This window comes from Phalacrocorax aristotelis, chromosome 8 (assembly GCF_949628215.1).
Source record: "Phalacrocorax aristotelis chromosome 8, bGulAri2.1, whole genome shotgun sequence".
Taxonomy (NCBI): Eukaryota; Metazoa; Chordata; class Aves; order Suliformes; family Phalacrocoracidae; genus Phalacrocorax; species Phalacrocorax aristotelis.
This window is the reverse complement of record NC_134283.1, coordinates 32,618,979-32,642,953: the sequence shown is the minus strand read 5'-3', so window position 1 is coordinate 32,642,953 and position 23,975 is coordinate 32,618,979. Positions and strand designations below refer to the sequence as shown.

The 23,975-nt window shown below is 52.0% G+C and overlaps 1 protein-coding gene across 2 annotated transcripts in view; it reads left to right on the top strand.

Annotated features, from left to right (window-relative positions):
- Positions 1-23,975, top strand: part of PCDH1 (protocadherin 1) — a 52,314-nt gene that overhangs the window by 6,827 nt on the left and 21,512 nt on the right. For both annotated transcript variants that reach the window (XM_075102267.1, XM_075102268.1), the window contains exons 3-4: positions 1,525-3,717; positions 20,490-20,709. In XM_075102267.1, coding sequence (XP_074958368.1) covers positions 1,525-3,717; positions 20,490-20,709 — 2,413 coding nt within the window. The remainder of the gene's footprint in view (positions 1-1,524; positions 3,718-20,489; positions 20,710-23,975) is intronic.

Sequence of the window (23,975 nt, the reverse complement as noted above, 5' to 3'; positions counted from 1 at the left end):
GCGTTTATATGGCTACTTGCTGCCACGATTCCTCAAGAGAGGAGGGAGCCTAGAAGGGTTGCAAGCCATAGGAGCCCACAGTGTCACTCATCCAGGGCCAGCAGGCAGACAGGTCCCTGGGATGTCACATCTGCTAAAACAAGGTTGGAAAGGCTGCACAGGAAGGCGCAGGCAGAGCAGGGGCTGCAGGACACAATTGAGGGGCAGCAGCAGGGCTGGTGGATATATGGGAGCAAGGGTCTGGGTTACAGGGAGGGCTGAGACCTGAGGTCCACGGGGAGTCTGGCTTCATGCCAGACCAATCTCAATGCTGCCTGCAGACAAGACATAGACCCTTTCATAAGTTGCATTCCCTGGGCTGCTCCATGGAAACACAAGCTTGCACTGGAGATGGGGGGCAGGCAGCATCCCTGCTGCCCATCTGGGGGGGCTGCCCATGACTCTGGGGTTGCCCTGCTGTCTGCAGGGGCCAGGGTCTCTGCCCTGTCTCAGGCAGCAGTGCAAACTGGCTCAAGGAGCCCGAGGGGGTGGATCTCGGTGGATTTGGCTTGGAGGGGGCATCGAGATGATCGTAGCCGACATCTGTTTATCTGCAGCTGCCATCTTAATAAGCAGAGCATGGCCAGTTCTCATCTGCTTGCTAATTCTGATGTGAATTTTTTTTTAAGAATTCATTTTTCACTGTTAAGAGAATGGAAGTTGGAAGCAGATAAGGATGCTGCACGGCCAGGAGGAGAATGGGCTGAGATGCTGCTGCTGCCGTTGCTCAGCTTTTATCTTTCAGGGGGAAAATGACTTCCGCCTTTTTTGTGAGTGGAGGTAAAAGGTGGAATTTACATTTAACAACTTTCGTTCTCCATCCAAATCTGCTGAGCAAGATAACGGTGGAGCAGCAAATGGTGCAGAGAAGAGGCTGCTCGGAGAGCCGATTAGGGAGGCAAATGTTAGACAAACCTCATCTTCTTTAGAAAGCAAATAATAGGTGCAGAGGCAGGTTTATACGAACACAGAGCTCCTGACAGGCAGGCGGGGATGGCTGGTGCCGTGCAGAGCTTAGGCAGCCCCGGTCCCTGCTTGGCTGCATACCTGAATGCTGGGATGGAGTTGCTGCAGCTCTGCACATCCTCACCTCCCTCCTCATCCTCGCCTCAAGCCCTTATTTGGGGAGGGTTTTGCGGAGCGGGTGCAGCCAGAGCTGTACCTCCACATTTCTGCTTGGGTCATGGTGGTGAGGCATCCCAGAGGATTCCCTGCATGCCGGAGCTGGCCAGGAGGGGAGCATGGCCAACCGGCCTAGCCAGTTTTGCTGGAAGAGCAAGGAAAAGCCTCTGTGCCGGAGGGCCACTCCCAGCTGCTCTGCCGGTCCCAGGCTCTTTGCCCATAGTCATTGGCCCCAGAAGAGGAAATCCTGGTTTTTCCCCACCAGCCATCCCCAAAGGAGGCTGCAGCAGGCAGCATGGTGGCTTGCGGAGGGGCTCGCACTGCCTTGCCCTCCTGCTCACCGTTTCTCCCTCCATCCCGCAGGTGAAAGCCAACGACTCGGACCAGGGTGCCAATGCCGAAATCGACTACTCCTTCCACCAAGCCTCAGACATGGTGCGCCGGCTGCTGCGCCTAGACCGCACCACGGGGCTCATCACCGTGCAGGGCCCCATTGACCGCGAGGACGTCAACATCCTCAAGTTCTCAGTCATGGCCAAGGACAAGGGGGCCAATCCCAAGAGTGCCCGCACCCAGGTGGTAGTCACCGTCAAGGACATGAATGACAACGCGCCCTCCATAGAGATACGGGGCATTGGGCTCGTGACCCACCAGGATGGCATGGCAAACATCTCGGAGGATGTGCCAGTAGAGACAGCAGTGGCTCTGGTGCAGGTGTCTGACCGAGATGAGGGTGAAAATGCTGTGGTGACCTGCGTGGTGGCTGGTGACGTCCCATTTCAGCTGCGGCAGGCTAGTGAAACCGGGAGTGACAGCAAGAAGAAATACTTCCTGCAGACCACCACGCCGCTGGACTACGAGTCGGTCAAGGAGTACACGATTGAGATTGTGGCAGTGGACTCGGGGAACCCACCCCTCTCCAGCACCAATTCTTTGAAGGTGCAGGTGGTGGATGTGAACGACAATGCGCCTGTCTTCAGCCAGAGCTTCACTGAGGTGGCCTTTCCTGAGAACAATGAGCCCGATGACCTGGTGATGGAGGTCACTGCCAGTGATGCTGACAGTGGCTCCAATGCCAAGCTGGTTTACTCCCTGGTGACGGACCCCTTCTCTAAGGGCTCCTTCACCATTGACCCCGATTCTGGGGAGATCCGGGTGAAGGCGGTGCTGGACCGAGAGCAGCGGGAGCGCTATGAGTTCTTGGTGGTGGCAGCAGACAAGGGCAGCCCCAGCCTCAAGGGCACAGCGTCTGTGGCCATCAATGTCATGGACAGGAATGACAATGACCCCAAGTTCATGCTGAGCGGCTACAACTTCTCAGTGATGGAGAACATGCCGCCCCTCAGCCCTGTGGGCATGGTGACAGTGATCGATGCTGACAAAGGAGAAAATGCCCGCATCCAGCTGTCGGTGGAACAAGACAATGGGGATTTTGTCATCCAGAATGGCACTGGCACCATCCTCTCCAGCATCTCTTTTGATCGGGAACAGCAGAGCACGTACACTTTCCGACTCAAGGCAGTAGACGGTGGGGATCCTCCCAGGTCTGCCTACGTGGGGGTGACCATCAATGTCTTGGATGAGAATGATAATGCCCCCTTTATCACTTCACCCTCCAATGCCACCTACAAACACATCCTGCCCCACACCAGCCCTGGCCAGCAGGTGAGCAAGGTCAAGGCAGAGGACATTGACTCTGGTGTCAATGCAGAGCTGACCTACAGCATCACAGGAGGCAACCCCTTTGAGCTCTTCCAGATCTCCCCGCACAGTGGAGACATCACCCTGGAGAAGGAGATTCTGCGCAAGCACCATGGCCTGCACCGCTTGGTAGTGCGCGTCAATGACAAGGGCAAGCCCTCACGGCATGGCACGGCGCTGGTGCATTTCTATGTCAATGAGACTCTGGCCAACCGCACACTGCTGGACACACTGGTGGGGCACAGCTTGGACACACCACTTGACATAGACATTGCTGGAGACCCTGAATATGAGCGCAGCAAGCAGAGAAGCAACATCCTCTTTGGAGTCATTGCCGGCATCGTGGCTGTCACCCTAATCATTGTGCTAGTCATCTTGGTGCGCTACTGCCGGCAGCGGGAGGCCAAGAGTGGCTACCAGGCAGGCAAGAAGGAGACCAAGGACCTGTATGCACCCAAGCAGGCCAGCAAAAGCAGTAAGAGCAAGAGCAAGGTGAAGAAGAGCAAGTCCCCAAAGCCGCCCAAGCCTACAGAGGATGAGGAGGAGACGGGGCTGCAGAAATCGCTCAAGTTCAACCTCATGAACGACTCTGTCAGTGACAGCCCCCGAATCCACCTGCCCCTCAACTACCCACCGGGCAGCCCAGACCTGGGTCGCCACTACCGCTCCAACTCGCCACTGCCCTCCATCCAGCTGCAGCCTCAGTCACCCTCTGCCTCCAAGAAGCACCAAGTGGTGCAGGACCTGCCGGCCACCAACACCTTTGTTGGCACCGGGGACAACAATTCAACAGGCTCTGAGCAGTACTCGGACTACAGCTACCGCACCAATCCCCAGAAATACACCAACAAGCAGGTAGGAGAGCTCATCCTGAGGCCGGCAGTGGCCCCTCCCCTGCACCGGGGAGCCATCTGGACAGAGGTGTGGGAGTGAGCGTGGACTGGCCCCCAGCCCTGCATGCGTGGCCTTGAGGGCTGGCGAAGGACTACCCTGGAGCCGAGCCAAGGAGCCTGGTTGTGGGGCAGGGAGGGGATAGGGGTGGTGTGGGAAGGCCAAAACTGTCAGAGCCCTTGTCAGAGCGCCTGGGGCTGGGTCCTGGTGGCGCTGCCTGGGTGACGGTGATGCGAAGGGCACTGCATGCGTGTGCCTCTGCATGTGGAGCTCTGGGGAAGGAATCTCACCTGCCTAGGTCCCCTTTGGGTACTGGCTTTAAGAGCACTGATGAGGGCATGCCCACCCTCCCATCCATCCTTCTGCTTGGGCTGACTCATGGGGAGGAGAGACTGGTCCTGCTCCTGCCACAGCTCTGGGCAGCCAGGTTCCAGCCCTGCCCCTGTCTGGGGAGCAGTGAGGAACGCACTAGCCTTGCTGTTGCCTGCCCAGCTCTGCTGGTACAGCTGAACCTTTCACCATCCTTGTGCAAAGCCGCTCAAAAGGGAGTTTTATACCCACTCTGGCTGCCCAGGCAGGTGGAGCTGGGTGGAGGAGCAAAACTCTGCCTTTTTCCCAGGCTCAGGCTCTGGCTTCCCCCAGGCTTGGGCCCTCTGCCATAGGCAGCATGGTGAAAATCAGGCTTCCCTTAGCGTGAGCATCGGGCCTGGAGCTATGGCTCTGCAGAAGCCGTGCTGCAGCCGCTGCGGAGGAGGAGAGCAGATCCTGGCAGCCAGGGTGCTTCCTCCAGGTGGCATGGGTCCAGCCATGTGCCGGGGCTGGAGCTGGGTCTCGTGCTCAGGGCTGGAAGAGTGAGGCACTGGGGTCTCTGCTGTGTGCTGCAGTCAGGTCACTGCTCTTGGTCTAGCTGGGGGTTTCTGCTGTGTGCGGGGCAGGGTGGGGGTAGGTCTTGGCTGCGACTGGGAAGGGATGCTCGCTGGTGTGCACTGGAGCTTGGACTTCTCCCCAGAGGTTGTGGGATGAGCCTGGAGCTTGCAGGATCCTCTTTCTTTGGGCTGTCTGGCCAGTTAGCTTGCATCACGTTTCTGCTTTGGCACCCGTCGGGTCTATCCTTAACTAGCTAGGAAGGGAGAGGGGGGATGAGTGCCTGTGGCTTTGCCTTCCTTCTGGGGCCCCGTGGGTGAGGACCACCCACTCGCCCACTGTGCTGTACCCTCTGTGCCCTGTGGAGACCCCTGCTCCCTTCTTTGTATCCCGGTGAACGGCAGGCTGGGCTACTGCCGTGGGGCTGAGCTCAGCTGCCCTGTTGGATTTGACTTCAATAAAGTTTTCTATTTTTGACCAGTTGTGCCTTATTTTCCCTCTTGCCCGTGAAGATGCTCTTGCTCCCAGCAATTTTCCAGGCACATTTTCCATGTCCTCAGCCACTGGAGCACCCAGGTTCCCCAGCACCTAGAAGTGATGCTCACATGGGCCAGCCATCTCCACAAGCCCTCCACCATGCCCCAGCGTGGCCAATCCAGAGGCCTCATGGTACTGACCTCCCTCCCCCGATTGACATCTCCCATCTCCAGTCACTACCTGGTCCTCTAAGGAAACCTCTTCCTCCAGGACATGGTTCACAACACATGCATGTACATACACACACACGTACATGTGTGGACATGGAGGCAGTCTGAGCCATGGACCAGCCAGCCCAGCTTTCTTCTACCCCATCATCCCCCTGCATAGCTTCTCTTGGTTCATCCCCATGTTGTTTTGAGACTCACCCATGTCCCAAAGCCAGTGCACGGAGGAGCAGATCTCTGCTGCACAGTGCCTGGCTAGCCTGACCCAAATCCTGCTGGTGGGGGCTGGAAGACACCTGCCTCTCGCCCGCCGCAGTGCTGGAACAAGGACGCATGTGATTGCAGATGGAGACCCTGTGTGTCAGCAGCACCGGGGGAAGCACATGAAGCAAGGTGCTCCCCCTATCCCAGGATGTGATGGGCACATTTGCAGCAGAGGTCCTCCCAGGCGGGGTTGCTGGCAGCGGCAGGGCTGCAGGATGGAGCCAGGTGGCCACACTCCCAATAAAGATGGCTCTGCCCCTCCTGGTGTGCAGGTTGGGGGTGATGCTGCTGCTGTGGGGCTTGCTCAGTCTCTTGTCTCCAGTGGGCTGAAGAAAGGATGGATCTTGGTAGGCAGGAGCAGTGCAGCACCCCTTCCCCAGGCCCTGGATGGGGCTGTCCTACACCCCCTTCTCCAGCCAAGCATTACATCTCGGGGCCCCTCCCCAGCCATCCCTTCCTCTTTCTCACGGTTTTTTCTTTCAAACTGGGACAGACATCCCTGCACCCGTCATGCCAGCTTCACCTCTTCCTTAGGGGCTCCAACCAGCTGCACCAGGCTGCAGGAGAAGAGGAGCTCTGATGCTGGGAGAGATTAGATCTTCTGGGGAAACCAGTGGTTCTGGCTTTGGTGGTTTCAGCCCTGTGCCAGCCTTGGCTCTCACAGCCTCCTAGTTTGTTTTGCTAACAGCATAAGGTTTTATCTTGAACTGTCCGGGAAGTGTCTGGGCCTCCTAGGCAGGCAGGCCTGGGACCTGCGGGAAGATACAATGGCTGCAGAGGAGGAAAGGAGACACCAGCAACCACCTAAATAAATAGTCCCTGCAGGGCTGGGCAGGGCAGTCTGGGGGCTTGGCTCAACGTTGCTATCTGCTTCCCTTTGGGAACTTTTTGAGAGAAGTTTCCCTCCTTTCCTTGTCCCCAGCAGCTCTTTGATGAACCTGGGGCGAGACTGCAACCTCTCAGAAGCTGGCATGGGGAGCGTCTCTTTCTTCTGCCTGTCTCCTAGGCTCCACCCTTTGGGGCTTTTTTATACCTGGGTTGGGGGCGCTCTGCTACATCCTTTCCTGGCCGCACAGACCCAAGACTGCCCCGGGTCCTTACAGCCCCCACCATCTGAGAAGCTGGCTAGAGCGGCGTTAACTTCAGCATGCTACTGCGAGCTCAGCAGAAGTGCCTGCACCTGCCTGCAGGCTCAGGAGCACACTGCAGGATTAATTACTGTCTGGGCGGGGCTGGGGATAAGAGGAATATTATAACTGTAATGGACAGAAATGAAATTGTCTTGTTTTAGAACTTAGCTTAGAGTCTCCATAAATTGCAGGTTTAGGTGCTGGCAGGTGTCTGGGAAAGTTTTCTGCTATCCTGGGTCAGTGGATTTTCTCAAGGTTGTTCACATGGATCTTACAATGAGCTGCAGATGGAGCTGAGGGTTCATGGGGGAACCTGCCCTGTTTTTCCCCAGTTTCAGAAAGACACTGTGCTGGGAGCAGTTCCCAGGCACTGGAAATCAGCTGCTGCTCCTGGGATCAATTGCACTCAGTTCAGATTTGACACTGGTGTGCAAAGACCAAATGAGGGAGCATGTCGGTAACGTCCCAGGGGCTGCATTGTGGGGGCTGAGCCCTAGCTGTGCTGGGAAGAGGGGCTGGGCTCTGCAAAATAACTATGAATACACAGCAGCTTGTAAGGATTAATGGGGAACTTGTGGCGGGGGGGGGGGGGCGGGGCACAAGAACGGGTGAGGAGTGGGTTGTACACCGTTCTGGCTTCTGGGGAGTTGGTGAGGATGCTGAGAGCCCCACAGACAAGGCAGGAATGTGCAGTTGCTCCTGGAAGATCTGTGCTGGGGTCTTCAGTTTATGGCAGGGAGGGGTGCCTATGCCTGGGAGAGCACTGTGGGGCTTTTGGGGCCTCAAAATGAAGAGCTTCAGCCACAGGAGATGAGCAACCCCGTGGTACAGTCTGGCTTGTACAGCCAGAGACAGCCTGGGTGTGTGCAGGCTGTGCTGCAGGGGCAGGTGACAGTGGGGTGTACTCAGTCTGCGCTCCGTGCGTGGGAGGTGACAGGTAACAATGAGATGCTCTCAGCCTGTACCCCATGGAGGGGTGGCATGGAGATGTGTGTAGTGTCTGTGGCAGGGGGTGGCGGAGGCATGTGCACAGGCTGTGCGGCAGGGGTAGGTGATGCAGGGGGGTGCAGCCTGCGTCTACTCTGGACAAGCCGTGTCCCAAGAGGAGGTGGCATCGTGGTATGTGCAGCCCGTACTGCAGTGGGAGGAGGCACAGAGGGGGTACACAGCTGGAACCACAGGGAGGGGTGGCACAGGGTTATGTGCAAGCTGTACTGCATGGAGATGTGGCAGTGGGGTGTACACAGCCTGCATACAGTGAGAAGTGACAGTAGGGTGTACATAGCGTGCAGCCTTGGGCAGGTGACGACTACTCTGTAAGCAGAGGGTCTGCAAGGAGGCAGTAGCACTTACTGTCCTTATCCCATTGAAGAGAGCATCCGGTCTCTCCTGCCAGACAGTCCCTGGCTCCACCATCACTTGAGACCTCATTCTTTGCTTCCTTGCAGGCTTGCCCAGCCTGTACTACCTGCCTGGGGCTCCTCACATTGGGCTGGGCTGCCCGGGTGGCTAGCAGCTCTGGCCAGTTTCCCTCTTCCCACCTTGCTGAGCCAGGCGCTTCTCAGACCCCCAGGCTCTCCCCTGCCTGATACCCCTGGAGCCATTGCTGGTCTGTGATGAACACAGTCTTTCCTAGCTTGAATCTGGGGGCTTCTCCTTCCCCCTGCCCACCCTTCTCTTTCACAATTGTATCTGCTCCCTTCTATCCCTCTCTCCTGATCTCTCCCCCTGCTCAGCTAAGGCAGCAACCTCCCTCTTTCCTGTTGTTTTCCCCTCCCCATCAGTCTCTCCTCACCGGCTGTCTGCTGGCCTGGGTATGGAGGGATGCTGAGCCCTCCACAGCACAGGGCTGAGTCCCTGGCTGGCTTCAACAGCAGAGCTGTGGATCCACTGTGCAATGAAAGCGCTGGCTGTGTGGGCAGCCGCCTGGTCCAAGCCATGCTGATTGATATTCCCAGCACTGCTCTGCCCGCTCGGCTAGGCTCTCAGCTGCAGTGCTGTTCCCTGCATGCACAGACCAGCCTGGAGCAGGGCCCAGCCCTGCAGCCTGCTTAATCAGTCACCCAAATCCTGGGGCAAAGCTGTGACAGGGTGTGTCCCAGGGCACTTTGTGGTCCCTCCGCCCAGAGAGTAGTCAGGAGGCTGTGGATGGGGTGAAGGGTAGAGGGTGGGATGCAGCTGAAGGGGGTGGAGGGTGTGGTGCTCCTGGATGAGGACAGAGCTGGAACGTTCTGGGACAGGGTGGAGAGGAGGCTGGGGTAATGAGAGGGTGCATGATGTAGAGCGGGATGGGGTGGGGTGTTGCTGGGGTGAGCGAGGGTTAAAGGATGCATGGAGCAAAGGGGGCAGAGCCACTCTGCCTAGGAACTGCGTCAGCTCAGGGTGGGGAGGGCAGCCCCAGGAGGGCATGGGGCAGCAGCAGAGGTGGATGCTGTGCGCTTGTGTCCCTGTCCCTGGAGCCGGTGTCCACCTGGCACCCCTGGTGTGAATAGTGTGCAAGAGCCATGCAGCTGTGCGTGGGTTGACTTATGTGGGGCGGTGCCAGGGTGGGTTGCAAAGAGCAGGAGCTCCCCTTCATGGTTTGTGGGGTCTTGAATCTTCAGCCCCTGCAGTACCCTGCCAAATCTTTCTCTTGCTGGCATGTTCCTTTGAATGCTGCCCCTGGAGCTAAGCCCTGTTCCAAGCCCAAAGCACCTTCCTCCTCCTCCACCCTCCATCCCCACACATACCTGTCATGTGACAGCACATGCCCATGAAACCCCGGGCACAGCCCATCTCCTTGGGAGACCTGTGCTCCTATGTACTGCCCTGCAAGCTGGTCCATCCAAGCTGCAGTTACACAACCCAGCTCTGCTCTTGGGAGAAACCAAGATGGTCAAGGGAGATTACTCCAGAAGGGACTCTTCCCACAGCCCTCTGCTCCTTCAGTGCCCCAAGAAGCAAGCAGTCTGCTTGGCTGAGGCAGAGAAGGGTTGAACATGGGTGAGCAGGAGCAGGGGCACAGGCCAGCTCTGGCATCTTGGTCCCCCTCTTCCTGTCACTTCTGATGCTAGCTGCAGTATCCATCAGTCCAACCTGGATGAAGCTTGGTCTTGGTTTCACCTCTGGGAACCAGGGTCACCCGCGACTCACACCCACTCAGCCTCCCCTCAGTAGGTTCCCCCGTTGACTTTTTCTTCTCTCTGACTTTCTGGACTTCTCTGGAGGTCTCAATCTGCACTCTTGAGGACCTGCTTTCCATATCTCACCAGTATTATACGTTGATTTTCCTAGTGGGGTTCCAGACTCAACACTGTGGTTGAGGGCACAAGAGGAAGGGGAGGTCAGACAAAAATCCAGAAACAAATCAACTCCCCAAGATACCTTAAAAATGTTCCTAGTTGCTTTGCATAAACATCTTCCTGTGGTGTAAGCTGTTTGCTGCCTCAGTCCTTCAGATGCTCACAGGAAAGAGTGCGTGGGAGAGTAGGTTTGTGGCAGTGACCTGCTAGGAGGGCAGAGGAAAGCTCATACTGGTACATTATCTGATCATTTACATCCATTTTGGCATTCACAGCCAGTGTCTTGTGGATCCTGCCCAAAGATCCCCAAAGATGCCCCTGCCTGGGGAGGTAAACATCTTTCTGATCCCCTTTTCACTTGCAGAATACCTGCCTCCTGCTCCTGATCTACTATCTAAACATGGCACAGCTGGGCAGCCATCGATCTTGGCAGGTTTCATCAAAGCTGTCTTTGGAGCCATCATTTTGGGGGGGCAGAAAATCACCACATCTCCCTTGGAACTGATCGTGGTCCGTAGTGAAGTTGTGAGAGCAGAGTGCCCTGATTCAGCTCCTCTGAGACATCTCTAAAGGCCCGAGCAACCTGAAAGCCTGGAGCTATTTAGCTCCCACATGGACTGGTTTTCACATGCTCTAAACTCCCCTATGCTCTTGAGCAGCTGCAAATCTGCTGCCAGGGAAAGTCTGACAGATATCCATCCACCCCTGCTGTGGGGGGAACTTCTTGTCTGAGCTCGGGACTGAGATCGTGCTCTAAATGTCTTGCTAATGTGATGTCTGATGTTCCTCTTACACTAATCTGTTAATCTTTCTGCTTCTTCATCAAAAGCACTCAAGCCCAGTAGAAAGCAAAATCAGTATTTCAGATGTTTGAAGAGCCCTTCGTTATTATACAGGCTGGGCAAGACCTTATGGGGTATTGTGATTCAAGGCCCTGGGAGTGCCTGGAGGAGATTGGGCTGTTTTTTCCAAGGATTTCAAGTAGATCACAGTTTATTAGGGACTATCAGGATATCTCTCACCCAGAGAAGAGAGCTCAGAAACCATCTCTGATGTTCAGGAAATTTTTCCTGAGCCCCAGCCTGCAAGATCTGGCCCAAGGACTTGACAGCTCACCCAGGATTTGAGGACAGAGTAAAAGAAGGCTGTCCTCAGCTCATCCATACCAGAAGTCCTGTGCCAGTAAGAGTGGTAATGCCAGACCAGTGCAGGCAAGATAAGTGGCCTTAACAAGCTTTACAATATTACTTGTCTTACCTGTTTGAGTTCTCCAAATGAAGGCTTGTCTTACCCAGTATCATCATTCACCATTAGGCGCAGGTTGTTGCAGACCACGAAAGTGAGGGCTCTGCTGGTGTTTAGAGCATGTTGGTGCACAGGCTTATGGAATAGACGCAGTTCCTCAACCAAGCAGGAAAAGATTCGTTTCTATGGAAGTAGAGGTGGCTAGAAGACAGGGTTGCCGTCAAAGAAAAATTTTCAATTTGAAAACAAATCAGTGAGAATTTACTTTTTTTTTTCTACTCAAGTCAATCAACAGATATAGATGCATAAATATATATATCTTAATAATTTCTAAAGGCACAATTCTGACTGACCTTTTTTGAATTTAGCTTCATATTTAATACTTGGCTTGAATTCTGAAGTGAAAGTTACCTTGCAAGAACATAATTTTTTCATTTTTACGTGTCAGCAAAGATATTCCCCTTGCCCAACTTTGAAACAAGAAACTCACTTGAAAAATGATCTGATTTCAACAAATTGACATTTTTTTCTGACAATTTTTCTATCTTCCGTTAAAGCATTCCTAGTTATCTCTCTTTTTTTAGAGTCCTGACTCTGTGGCTTGGGACCCACTGCTCTCTCCCCAGAGCTTTCAGTACTATCTGTCAGTTCTACTGGGTGCAACTGGGAACCAGATTAGCTTATTATTTTCCCAGCATTATTTTCCCGCTCTACAGCTGTTGGATTCCTCGAGGGCTTTATTCAAGTGTTACTCCCAGTCCTGGAACCTTTTTCTCCCTGGGATTTTCAGATGGTTTTAATGGGATTATGAGACCTCCTTCTGCATCCTGAGCAATTTCCACTCTATACCAACTATCTAAAAAATGGCTCTATTATCAGCTTGAAGATGATAGACATTTCAGGACACCATGGTCAGTCCAATTTAGACATTATTCCATAAAGATTATGACCCCTTTAGATTTTATGATTCACCCTTCAGATGATTTATTTCCATATTTTCCTTTCCAGTCTTCATTTCAACCGAAGAAAAGCCAAATTGCACATCACTGAAGGGCCCAGAGCTCTGATAGGCTGAGAGGTTAGGCAATCTCTGTCCTGAGGCTGTCTAAATGGGTTTCTAATTGCGTTAGATCTTGCTATGAGTTAGATAAATTCGATCTGACCAGGCAGGTTGGCACCAGGCTTTGGCGGCTTCTTTGAGCATCATGCAAATTTCAGGAGGCTTCAGGGCACCTATGTGGAGTCAGCCCACATTTTACCCAGATTTATTCATTAAATAGTGCCTTGGGATCTGATGTCCATTTTAGGATGGCTGTTCTGCTATCATTATTTCACCAGGACTTGTAGCACCTCTCTTCTGACTGCAAGGTCAGCACTTGCTAATTGTCAGTGGTGGGAGCCATGCGAACAGCCAATTAGAAGAGTTGCTTTTCAGATAATACCTGGTTTTGGGAGGTGTGATTCACCTGGATTCATGTGCATCTTTCTTCCAGTTGTGGATTCCTTCTGTAGCTTCATTTGTCAACAGTGAAAGAGCTAAAGCATTGTTGGGAACAACCCTCACTTCAGACACTGGGATGGGGATGGACATAAGGATTTGTGGGCAGAGCACAGCAGTCAAACGAGACCTCATGAACATCAGATGTGCTAATGTGCCTCGTGCAACCAAGGTAGCTGTGATCAAGGTGACCCCAGCAAATCGTCAGACTGATAGATCAGAAAACTGGGCCTTTAATTCTGCTAGTAGTCCTGTCCAGAACTATCAGTGCTCATTTGGAGACACCACCTTCAATGGCAAAATTTTGTGAGGGTCTGAATGATTTTTTTGAATGCAGAGCGGGTCTTACTGGTGTGCATAGACCATACCTTTGCTTAGAGCTTGTCTAAAGTAAGCAGAGCCCCTGGGACCAATTTCCTTGCTCTGTACCCGCTCTTTCTTCAGTTCCTTCATGTTGTGCTAAAAGGGAGCAATCCAGTACTGCTGGGAACTGGAGCTCTGGCATGGTTCACTCCACTTTACGAAGTGATAGTTAGCCCTTGTGCCTCTGAAAATCTGGACCTGGAGACAGTGTGGTAGGGCAGGGGTGTGGGGCAGGCAGGATCCCCAGACCACAAAGGGGAGCAGAGGGGCACAGAAGGGAGACGCACAGTCCTTGAGGAGCAGAGGGTTACCATAGGTGCCAGAAGGCTGACACCAAGCCAGGGCAGCATTTGCCTTTGCTGCTCATATGCAGACACTCTCCCTCGTCATGCTGCTCTGCCTAGTGCCATGTAGGCAGGTGAGCTCTTCAGATCATGTGCAGGTATGGCAGCCCTGGGTGTGAGGGTGGGTGCAGGAAGAGTGGGGGATGCTCTTGCGGGGTCTCTTCTCCAAAAGTCAGTGCAGCAGCCAGACAGCATACTGCTGGGGTAGCTTGGGAAAGGACGGGAAGAGCTATCTGCACTGACTCTGTCCTCACCCCAAAACACCAGCAGAAGCACATGCTGTTGCCCAGACAAGCTGTAAAATGGTCGACTGTTTATGGCCATGAGCTGAGCTTGTGTCCTATTTCCTAGAGATAGAGTGTTGCCCTGGACTGTTCTTGGCAATTCAGGTCCAGCTTTCCTCAAGGCTTGCCCTGGTTTCCATGGGCATAATATTCCCTTCAGCCTCCTGCTCTGAAGCCTGTGTTGCATTGCACTGGAGCCATGCTTCTCTCCAGACATGACACTAGCAAATAAAATAATTGCCACATGCAGCAAAGCCTCCGTACGTGAAAAGTTGGATCTGTGTAGTTTGGAGCATGGTCCCTCGGCGTTTTTGGTGGTTTGTTTTTTTTTTGTTTAGTAACCAGGGATGTTGCATAGCTCCAGGTTGGTTTGTAAAAGAGAGGGGTTCATGAATTAATCTGAAGTTGACTAACTCATGTGCTACAATGGCTCCCTTGTCACTTATTTTTATATTCTGGGCATTGGGTCTGACATTGCCTTTCACTTTCAGCCTTGTGAGTCGCTGCATTGTGGTGGCTGTTGAGGAAGCAAGCTCCTTTGGCAGCTGGCTGAAAGGCCGTTGAGGCTTCTGGCATGTGGGGAGGTGCAGGAGCAATTGGAGGCTGCCAGATGAGCCCATTATCCATGGATCCTGCTTTTGGATCAGCAGCGAGGTAGTTAACAATTTGGATATTTTCACCACTCCAGCGTTAATCGGCGCTCGGGACTGGGGGGAGCAGGGTGGCTCACCTCTGTGGGAGCTATTGCACTGCACCATTTCTGTTGTCAGGAAAAGGGTGCCTGGGGCAGATTTTAAGGTTTCCTTTGTGAACAGTGAAATTTCTGATCTGTCAGATGGGACCGCATCTCCTGCTGTTTGGTCCATGCTGTCTGTGCAGGGGGTGATGCTGTGTGTTTTGGGGGAGATGATGTGACACCCTGCAGCCTTGTTCCCTCACAGTGCTGCTCTTGTTTTGGCTGAGTTTGTTTTCCCTGTGTTTAGTCAGGAGAATCAGCTTGGTGCAGGTCCTGATGAGAGCCGGAGATGTTTGCAACGAAGGGAAGAGGCAAGAGGGAACAGAGGGGGCCTGAGGAGGGAGGTGGTACCCTTAGTCCCCCTCCAGCATCCGTGGGTGCAGACCCTCATTGTAGAGGGCATCAGGACAGAGTATCCCCTTGGCAGGGACTGGTGTTGGGAGTTTTTGGGGTGTGCAGCCAGGACCAGACAGGCTGGGGAAGGCTGTTGGGGAGAGCCCAAGAGAATTTCTCATCAAAACAAGTCCCTGCTGTCAGATGAGCTCCAAAACTGGAACCATGGGTGTGGCCCAGGCTCCCCTGTTGTGGAAAGGCTGTGGCAGAGCCAGAACAGGCACAGGGAAGGGCAGCAAAGCTCTCCTGACCTGCCCGGTGTCTGCAGGAGGACAGGCTGCATATACTTGCGTGCTGCAGCTTGCAGAGGACACAGCAGAGCAGGATGCAGTGCAAATCTGTGAAATTGGAAAGGAGTAGAGCAAGGAGCAATTACTCATGTTTTCTCATAACCCTGCAGGTAGGAGAAGTTCAAGGAAAAATTACTAGGCAGCAGATGTAAAACCGAAGGGAAGTGCTTTTCCATGTACCACATGGGCAGAGGGTTCATTGCTGCGGGATGCCAGGGGGACTAAAAGCAGGCATGGACTCAAAAAGGCATGAGAGCACTTCACAGAGGATGGGGGGTCATTAAACTTATGAGCTGCGAACAATTCCTTGCTCAGGGTAAAAACCTCAGCTGCAGCACAACAGAAACCCACAGGATTTACCAGGGGGTAACGTGAATGTCTTCATCAGAGCATCCACTGTTGTTGGAGGCAGCCTCCGGTGTCAGTGCTCCCTGCGGAAAGTGGGGGACAGGGGCTTGGTTTGCTCCTCAGATGTACAGGCTGGCACAGGCAGGTCTCCCCATCAGGAATATAAGAGCAAGCATTGGGGGGTCTTTGAAAGAAATTTTTTCAGAGCCACAATTCCTCAGCTAAGAAAATAGACAGCTTTGCCCAAAATCCCATTCCAGTGCAGTGGCAAAGTGGAGGCAGTAGTTAGAAATAGAAAAACAATAAATACTGGGGGGAAAAAAATGGGAAAAAAAGGAGGGAGTGTATAGCAATTAGTAGAAATGAGCAGTTATGAAGTATAGAAAATTGACAAAGCCAAAAACATTGGGGGAAAATCAATTTTGACAAGCTAAACACAATAAGGAGTACTTTTAAAAATGTGCTAGGAAGTGGTGGAATCCAGTAATTGTTATTTCCAAATGGAGATTGCGAAATTGTTAATTATGTAGAAAAATGCAGAAGTATTCAATAAATAGTTCTAGTAATTTGGACTGAGACATAACAATGTAGGATGCAGTACCTGCCAATGTATTGGTAACAAGCAAAGACATTAAAAATATAATTTCCTTGAAACAGTGATATTTGAAATAATTCAAAGCTCTGGAGCAGGAGCTCTCTGATCCAGGGTATTAATGGAGCTGGGAACCCCAGGATGGGCGGGGAGGAGTGGGAGGGCAGTGATACTGTGAGCCAGCTGGAATAGTGATGGGGATGCTGTGTGCACTGCACGCTGGCCTTGCCAGCCCCAGGGAACAACTGGATTAATAGTTTAGGCAGGAAACTCAATGATGGAAATAGCATTGACGTCAGTCAACGCAGTTTGATGAGAAGGGTTACTGGATAGTGTCATTACATGATAGGTCCAGCTCTTTAACATTTCCTTAGGCATCTGCGCCTGGCCACTCTGAGGAACACAGTCTGCTCAAGGCATACCTATGGGTCTGAAGCAGCAGAGCTGGTTTTATGTTGGTGTGAGATTACAGCATGCAGCTGATCAACCTGGAGTTTGATGAAGAGGCCAAGCTGATAATGTGTTACATTACTATTATTATTATTACTATTTTGTATTAACACTACTCATTATGAGTAAAGCATTGTTAGATAGATGAAGATCTGGTTTATCAACAGCTTAGTGAAGAAAAGCAGTGGTTCGTTGGGAGCCCTCATGGAACGAGAGTCCCTTGGAGGAGCTCTTCGGCAGCTGTACTGTACCCGCTGCCATTCAATGTTGCAATCAACGATCTGGAAGTAAATATAAAATCACTGCTGATAAAATTTGCAGCTGACACGGAGATTGGTAGAGTGGGAGATCATGACGAGGATAGAGCAGTCATGCAGAGAATCCAGATTGCTTGGTAAACTGGGCCCATTTAAACAAAGTACATTTTAACACAGCCAAATGCAAAGCTGTACATTGAGAAATAGGGAATGCTGGTTTATATCCTGGAAAGCAGTGACTTTAAAATGGATTTAAGGGTCACACCACATGAGCATCTCAGTGTGAGCATTTGCTGTGCTCCCACCAAAGGGCTAATACAGTTCTCTGATGAAAAACCCTGAGAGGTAGGAGGAGAAGCAAGGCTTTGCAGAAAGGCCTGGTGAGATGGCACCAGCAGTCCTGCAGGGATTGCCTCTGATGAGGAATGGGGAGAAACTGGGGCAAGGAAAGATGAGGGCCACAAGACTGATTTGCTGGCTTGCTGGTTGAGACATAAGGAACCCAGTTTGTTTAACTTCTCAGAAAGAAGATTGAGGGGTGTCTTGATTGCACCGTACAAGCAACTTCTTGTGTAGAAAACACTGTGTGCTGAAAGGCTCTTTAACCTAGCAAAGAAAGGTCAAACAAAACCCAATTTCTGTAAGTCAGTGCTAGACAAACAGATTCAGTGTCTTTCTGTGAATCCAGAACAAGGCTGTCTGGGTGGAGAGCTTCAGCCAGACACAAGGTACTATTATTTTTGAAGTGCATTGGTCATAGCATGGTGGGGACTGTGCAGAGTAAGAGGGGGGCACTTACCCCTGTCAGTGCCATGCTGCTGTGCAGGGTCAGTTGGAGGGGAGTGGGGTTCAGTGTGGGCTGCCTTTGCCTTGCAGTGAGGCAAAGAGCCCTTTCAAGGGCTGCCAGGCAGGATCTGACATTTAAAGGAGGTGTTTTTTAGGTAAAAGTGATGCTACTTGGAAGAAGACCCCTCAGGAGAGGGATAGTAGCTGTCACAGGCTGGGGTTTCTGAGGCTGTTTGTTTGTATTATTGCAGGCATCCCCAAGGAGCCCTGGTTGTTTGTCTGGGGTTTACAAGCACGGTGGCAGAGGAAAGCAGTTTCAGACAGGCAGTCGGGATGCAGGAGGAAGCTGTAGAACAGCATTGCCCAGCGTGGTGGGCAGTGACATCTGTGCAGTGAAGGCTTTTGCAGGCTTTACACAGCTGTACAGCCTAAAAAAGTGGGCTGGGAGATGACCTCTGGAGGGTCATCTGCATACAATTCTGCTGTGGGCAGGACTGCCTTGACCTCAGCTCCTCCAGAGCTGAACACGAAGACCTCCTGAGAGGTGCTTACCTATCCCTTCATGACAAAGACTGCACCTTCTGCTTTGGCCATCTACCGCACTTGGCTAAACATACCATTGTATTTTCTTCCGTAGTGGCTAACCTTGGTCTTACATGTTGCAGGTGAAGGTCATTTCTTCTTGTATGTCCATGGCCAAAAACAGCAGCTTTCTCTTTGCAGGAGGTTTTGATGATCTTTAAGAGTACTGCCTTTGCCACCCTTCACCTTCTCCTCCCCAAACCAGTTTCATCAGTCTTTTTATGTTTTGTCATGTTTTCTAACAGCTGCTTGTTTTGATTCCTCTCTGCTTCACTGGTGCATATGTTCTTGAAAGTGGTGTCCAGACTGGACGCATCTCTGCCTCTGAAGTCCTACCTGAGCCCAGCAGAGCAGACAGATCCCTGTGACTTAAAGACAAAGTGCCTGTTTACGCATCTCAATGTAGATGCATTTTTTGGTGAGAGATTGACATCGTTGACAGATACTCAACCCATGATCTGTTGTAACCCCCAGTCCTTCAGCCAGCCGGCTGCTTGTGCAGTGATTCTTTTTCCCAAGTGTGCAAATATGACAGATATATTCCACTTCTGTCATCCAAGCAGTTAATGAAAATACAGGCTAGAAATGGACTTGGGACACAACTCGAAGAATTTAATTTGATACTTCGTCCCAGCTGAAAGGCCTGTCTTCAGTAATTACTTACTGAATACAACTTTCTAAATGCTTTGTATCCACCCTGCAGTGCATTGCACTGTATTACCAAAGCAGAGAAGGATGATGCTGCACCTACGCTATTTTCCTGCATTACTTATGAGAATATTGTCTGAAATAGTGTCAAAAAACTTCTTAAAGTCAAAATATAACACTTACCGCTCCTCCTCCATCCACAAGGCCTGATGTCTTTTCAAAGGAAGAAGTTCAATGGCTTGACATGTTTGTTTGTGACAAACCTACGGTGGCTGTTACTCATTTCCTTGTTATCTTGTAGGTACTTACAAAGAGTTCTTTTATCTGTTTCAGTATTTTTCCAGAAACTGAAATTAAGCTAACTGTTTTATAATTCTCCAGCTCTTCTTTTTTCTCATCTTTAAAGACAGGCACTATTTTAGCTCACTTCCAGTCTTCTGGAAGCTCCCTGATTCTCTACAAATTCTTTTTAAAAAAAGTATTTAAAAAAAAAAGCCCTAACAGCTCAGAAGTTACTTAAATCAGGTCTTTAAGCTCCTGGGTGAATTTAGTCATGTCCATCCAACCTAGAAGCAGATATCTCATGTAAATGCTCCCCGTGTGTTCCTTCCTTTGGTTAGTCTCAATCTCTTCCCCTTCCTTGTTGGTGCTAGCTGTGTGGGACGCTTGATTGCCACTCAGTTGTGGTAAAGACATCAGCAAAAAAGATATTCAGCCTAAATGGTGTGTTGGTTCCACTCTCTCCTGATCACCTTCAGATCGCCATCAAATATCTCCTTTCTTGGGCTCCTTCCTGCATTTATGGGTGATTTTGTGTCTCTTTCTCTCTCTCTTGGTGTTTGTGTTTCATTCTCTGTGCTCATCATTCTGCTCTTGCCCTATGAACTTGTGCTACCCTTTCCACTCCTTGGTAATCTCAACAAAGAAGGGTTTTATGGAAGGATTTGGAGGAGGATAATGATGTAGCTTAATGGCTGTTTGCAAGGAGCTCCTCCCAGGCATGAGACAAAGCTGGGGAGAGAAAGTGTGAAGCAGAGTCTTTGAAATATGTAACTAGCAGACAAAAGAAGCAATGGTGACCCTTGTTGGAGAACCTCTTAGGATGAGAGATAGTGTCAGGCCAGAGGCTGGAAGGTGAGGGATGATGTCACCGTAGCTCTGCGCTGGGCAGTGATCCCATTAGAGACGCTCTTGGGAGAGATGGGCTTGGCCAGGTGGGTCTCTGAGAGCACCAAGACTGCATGCAGAGTCTGAGTCCAAAGTGGAGACCCCAGATGAAGGGTGGGGTAGGGGCCAGTGATTCAGGATGATGTGCTGACAGGAGACCTTCCTGAAGCCTGCCTGTTATGGGAGGGGGCTTCTGCCCAGGGTTGTCTCTGGGTGGAAGAGGAGGCTGGGGCATGAGCCGTGGAGGTAGCTGCTGGATCAGGGGAGAGCAGGGACCATGCAAGGTGCGCTCCCTGCATGGGGTGGTATCTGATGTGGTGCTCTTGGCTGGGGTGGAGTCCAGTGCTGCGTCTGTTGGGCTGGCTGTGGGGGTCTGATGGCAGACCCTGCTGTTGTCAGGAGTGCTGGGCAGGAGCACTCTGCCTCTGTTTAGGGGCCAGATTTGATGACCCCCCCCTTTGCCTTCATCTGCTGGGTGGGTGATGCAACAGTTTTTCTCTTCTCTCCCAGTTACCTCATCGCCGAGTGACGTTCTCTGCAGCCAGCCAGGCTCAGGACCTTCAGGATCCCTCCCAGCACAGCTACTATGACAGCGGGCTGGAGGAGTCAGAGACCCCAAGCAGCAAATCATCATCGGGGCCCCGCATTGGGCCTCTAGCCCTGCCTGAGGATCACTATGAACGCACCACGCCCGACGGCAGCATCGGGGAGATGGAGCATCCTGAGAACGGTAGGTGCTCAGGGCATGTGTGCCTGCCCCCTCCCTGGGGACCCTGTGCCTGAAGCTTTTTGTCCTCGATGCTGCACCTCCCCTGGTGTGGGTGAGATGGGACAAGGAGCTTGGTTGGGACAGGCTTGCCACGCTCAAGTCTAGTGGGGATGGGAAGTTGGAGAAGAGGTGAGGCTCAAAGCAAGACAGCAGCAAGGACTTGGCGGGGAGGGGAGAGGTGGATGATGGGGAGGAGTTCTGGGGGAGGCAAGGAGATGTGGGAGTGGGAAGAGCCAGGGAAGCAGATGGGTTTGGCAGGAGTCAGAGGGGTTCGGCATGATGTAGACAGGGGGCCCCACAGGATGGTCTGAGATTGCAGCGCAGGTGGCTTGCAGAGGGGGTTGTAGCCCAGCCGATGGTGAGCTTTTGTGGTGTGGCAGGGCAGGGGTGTAGGGGTGATCAGGGCATGATGCAGCTCTCTGTGCTATGGTGGGTGTCGGAACTGTGGGAGTTTCCTGGGGGCAGAGGGGGAGAGCAGGTTTAGTGGCATAGCCTGGGTGAGGAGACAGGTAGAGTGGAGGGTGATGGAGCGTGATGGTGGCAAACACGAGAGTGATGTGCCCTGCCTCCACTGGGCCCTTCAGGTCACCTCCTGCTTGGGTCCACCTTTATCTGAGAACCCCTCTGGAGGTGTCTGCAATCTCACCGCAGGAGAGCTGGCTTTCCCCTGCCCTGGCACAGCTTCAACCCCAGTTCTGCTCCTTGTGCTGCCTGCCTGACTACCCTCAACCAGCCCACTCCCTCAGCTATCTTCTCTGGTCAGTTTAAGTTGCTTCCTTGGACTTGGCTCTGGCTGTGCACATAACATACTTTGCTGTACCTGCTGCCTTCTGTGCTCTAGTACTAAGGGGAGGTTGCAGTGGAATTGGCAAGTTCAAAGAAACCTCTGGGAGTGAAAAAGAGGAAGTGCAAAGGGTTCTTCTGAAGTCTCCTCCTACTTCTGGGAGCAACCTTGACTTTGGGACAGGTCTGTATGTGGTGTGAAAATTACTGAGAGTGTGTCCAGCTGGTCTAGGGAGCTGCAAACCTGCTGGGTCCCCTTATTAAGGAACACAAGGGGCCCAGGGTAATTTGTGGTCTTGAAGGTCAAGTGGAACATCTCTCCCTTCTTCCCTGGTTAGTTCCTGGAGTAATGCTGGAGTTTGCTATGCTGTGAACACTGAAGCAAGGCGGTGCGGTGGTGCCAGGTGTGGCAGAGTTCCCAAAGCCCTTTGTTGCTTTTGCAATAAGAGGCACCCTCCTGTCTAGGAGTGTTGTGCAGATCACTTTCTTCCCAAAAATACCAGCAGTGTGGAGAGGTTCCTGGAGTCCTGGTGCAGGACGACAGTACTGGACTTCCCAAGAGTCCTCAAGTACCAGCCATGTACAAACTAGAAAAAAGAGAGAGAGAGGAAGACCTGGAGGGTCTGCAACAGGAGGTGGAGGACAGAGAGGGCTGCCTGTAGTCCCTGGGATTGTTTGTTGTCTGCCCGACAGGGATGAGCAGACCCAAGGAAGGCTAGGGGACACTGCCTGGGGCAGTGGGTCTCACAGAGACACAGAACCTGGGCATGGCTCCTTGCCCACAGCATCACAAAACTCAATCTATCCCATAAATTAGGCTGCTCCCTCCTTTTGCACAAGAGACCCTGTGTATGTTCACAGCCCAGGAGGACTGAAATCACCACACACCTACCCATGAACAAATCCGCATGTGACATAGACATGTGCAGAGGCTCCCAGGGGATAACCACAGCCCTGTTCTGCTTGCCATCCCCCAGCCTGTCCTGGCTTGGCTCTCTTCATGTGGCAGTGGTTGGGAGTCAGCCTCTGGTGCCGCCAGCAGCTATCCTGACCTGGATAAACCCAGTTCAGTGCAGAGGCCGTGGCAGGCCAAGGCTCTGGGGAATCCACTGGCATTAACTCTAGTTGGTCCTGGTGCTCTGCAGATAATCTGGCAAAGGCAGTTCAGTGAACTTGAGGAGCTGGGGTCAGGGTCATGATCTGCTAAGCAGACTATTAGGGGGCCCTGGCACCAGGCCAGGTGATTTGTAGATGATGAGTTACTGGTCAATTTAGATCTGTTCATCAGTGTTGCGTTTCCCATGGTCTGCCTGCCTGAGACGTAGCACATCAGACCTCTCTGTGGTGCAAACAAGACCTCTCTGTCTTGTTTGTCCAGAGAAGGGGCATGTCTTCCTTCCTGCAAAGAGTCTCCAATGATGTGGGACCACTGTGACCTTTTGGGGGACTGTCTTACCATGCCTTTGTCTTGGCTTATGCAGCTGCTCAAGCAGCACCAGCCCCTCAAAGAGATCAGATTTTGGGTTTTTGTGAAGCTGGGAAGACTAAGCCATTCTTGACCTTATATTAAACTGAAGAGACTAATTGGATCCCACACACCCTATCTTGCGGCACGAGCACAAGACTGACACGACTGTGCATTTTCTAGGCTTTCATCTAGTTATAAATATCCAACATAACAGGGCTTCCATTGCTTTCTCCAGGAGATTATCCCTGCAGTTGAACCAATCTGATAAGCAAGTATGCAAGGCTATTTATAGCTTTTCAACTGGAAGACAGATCCATGCCTTTTCTTTGTAGATGGTTCTTCGCTTGATTAACACACATATCAGTGTCCTCCTTTTTTGGACACCTTTTACTGTGCAGACTGCAGCAAAATGCTGTATTGCAGGGGCTGAGCCAGGTCCTTTTCAGGACGAATTACAATGTTTCTAATGAAGACTTCTCCAGTATCTTGGCACTGATGTGCCAGCTCCTCAGTCATCCCAGGCATTTGTCATCCCTGGTATTTTACCTAGCTGCCCACTGTTTCCTCCCCAACATTTTGCCATGCTGTTATCCACTTCTGTGGGGTACACTGAGCTGGGAACTGAGCTTAGTCTCCCACTTGGCCACCCGTTGCTTTCGCTAAAGACATCTGCTCCCCCTGTATCACAGATTTGCTTTAGTTGGAAGGAGCCTGGGAGTGATTCTGCTCTGCAGAGGATCTGCCCTGCCATAATGCATGCAGAGCTTGGATTATAAAAGTGCCAGTCTCTCTCTATTGATGATGGAGAGAATTTAGTAAGATTACAGGACCAAATATGTGCAATTTAGGAAACATTACATGAAGACTGTTTCACTCTGTCCCTGTGTGGTACAAAGGTACCTAAGATACCAATACATTGGATGAAGTATTTCTGAATTGTGTTCTTTAGCCCACAGAACAGGGACAAATGCTTAAT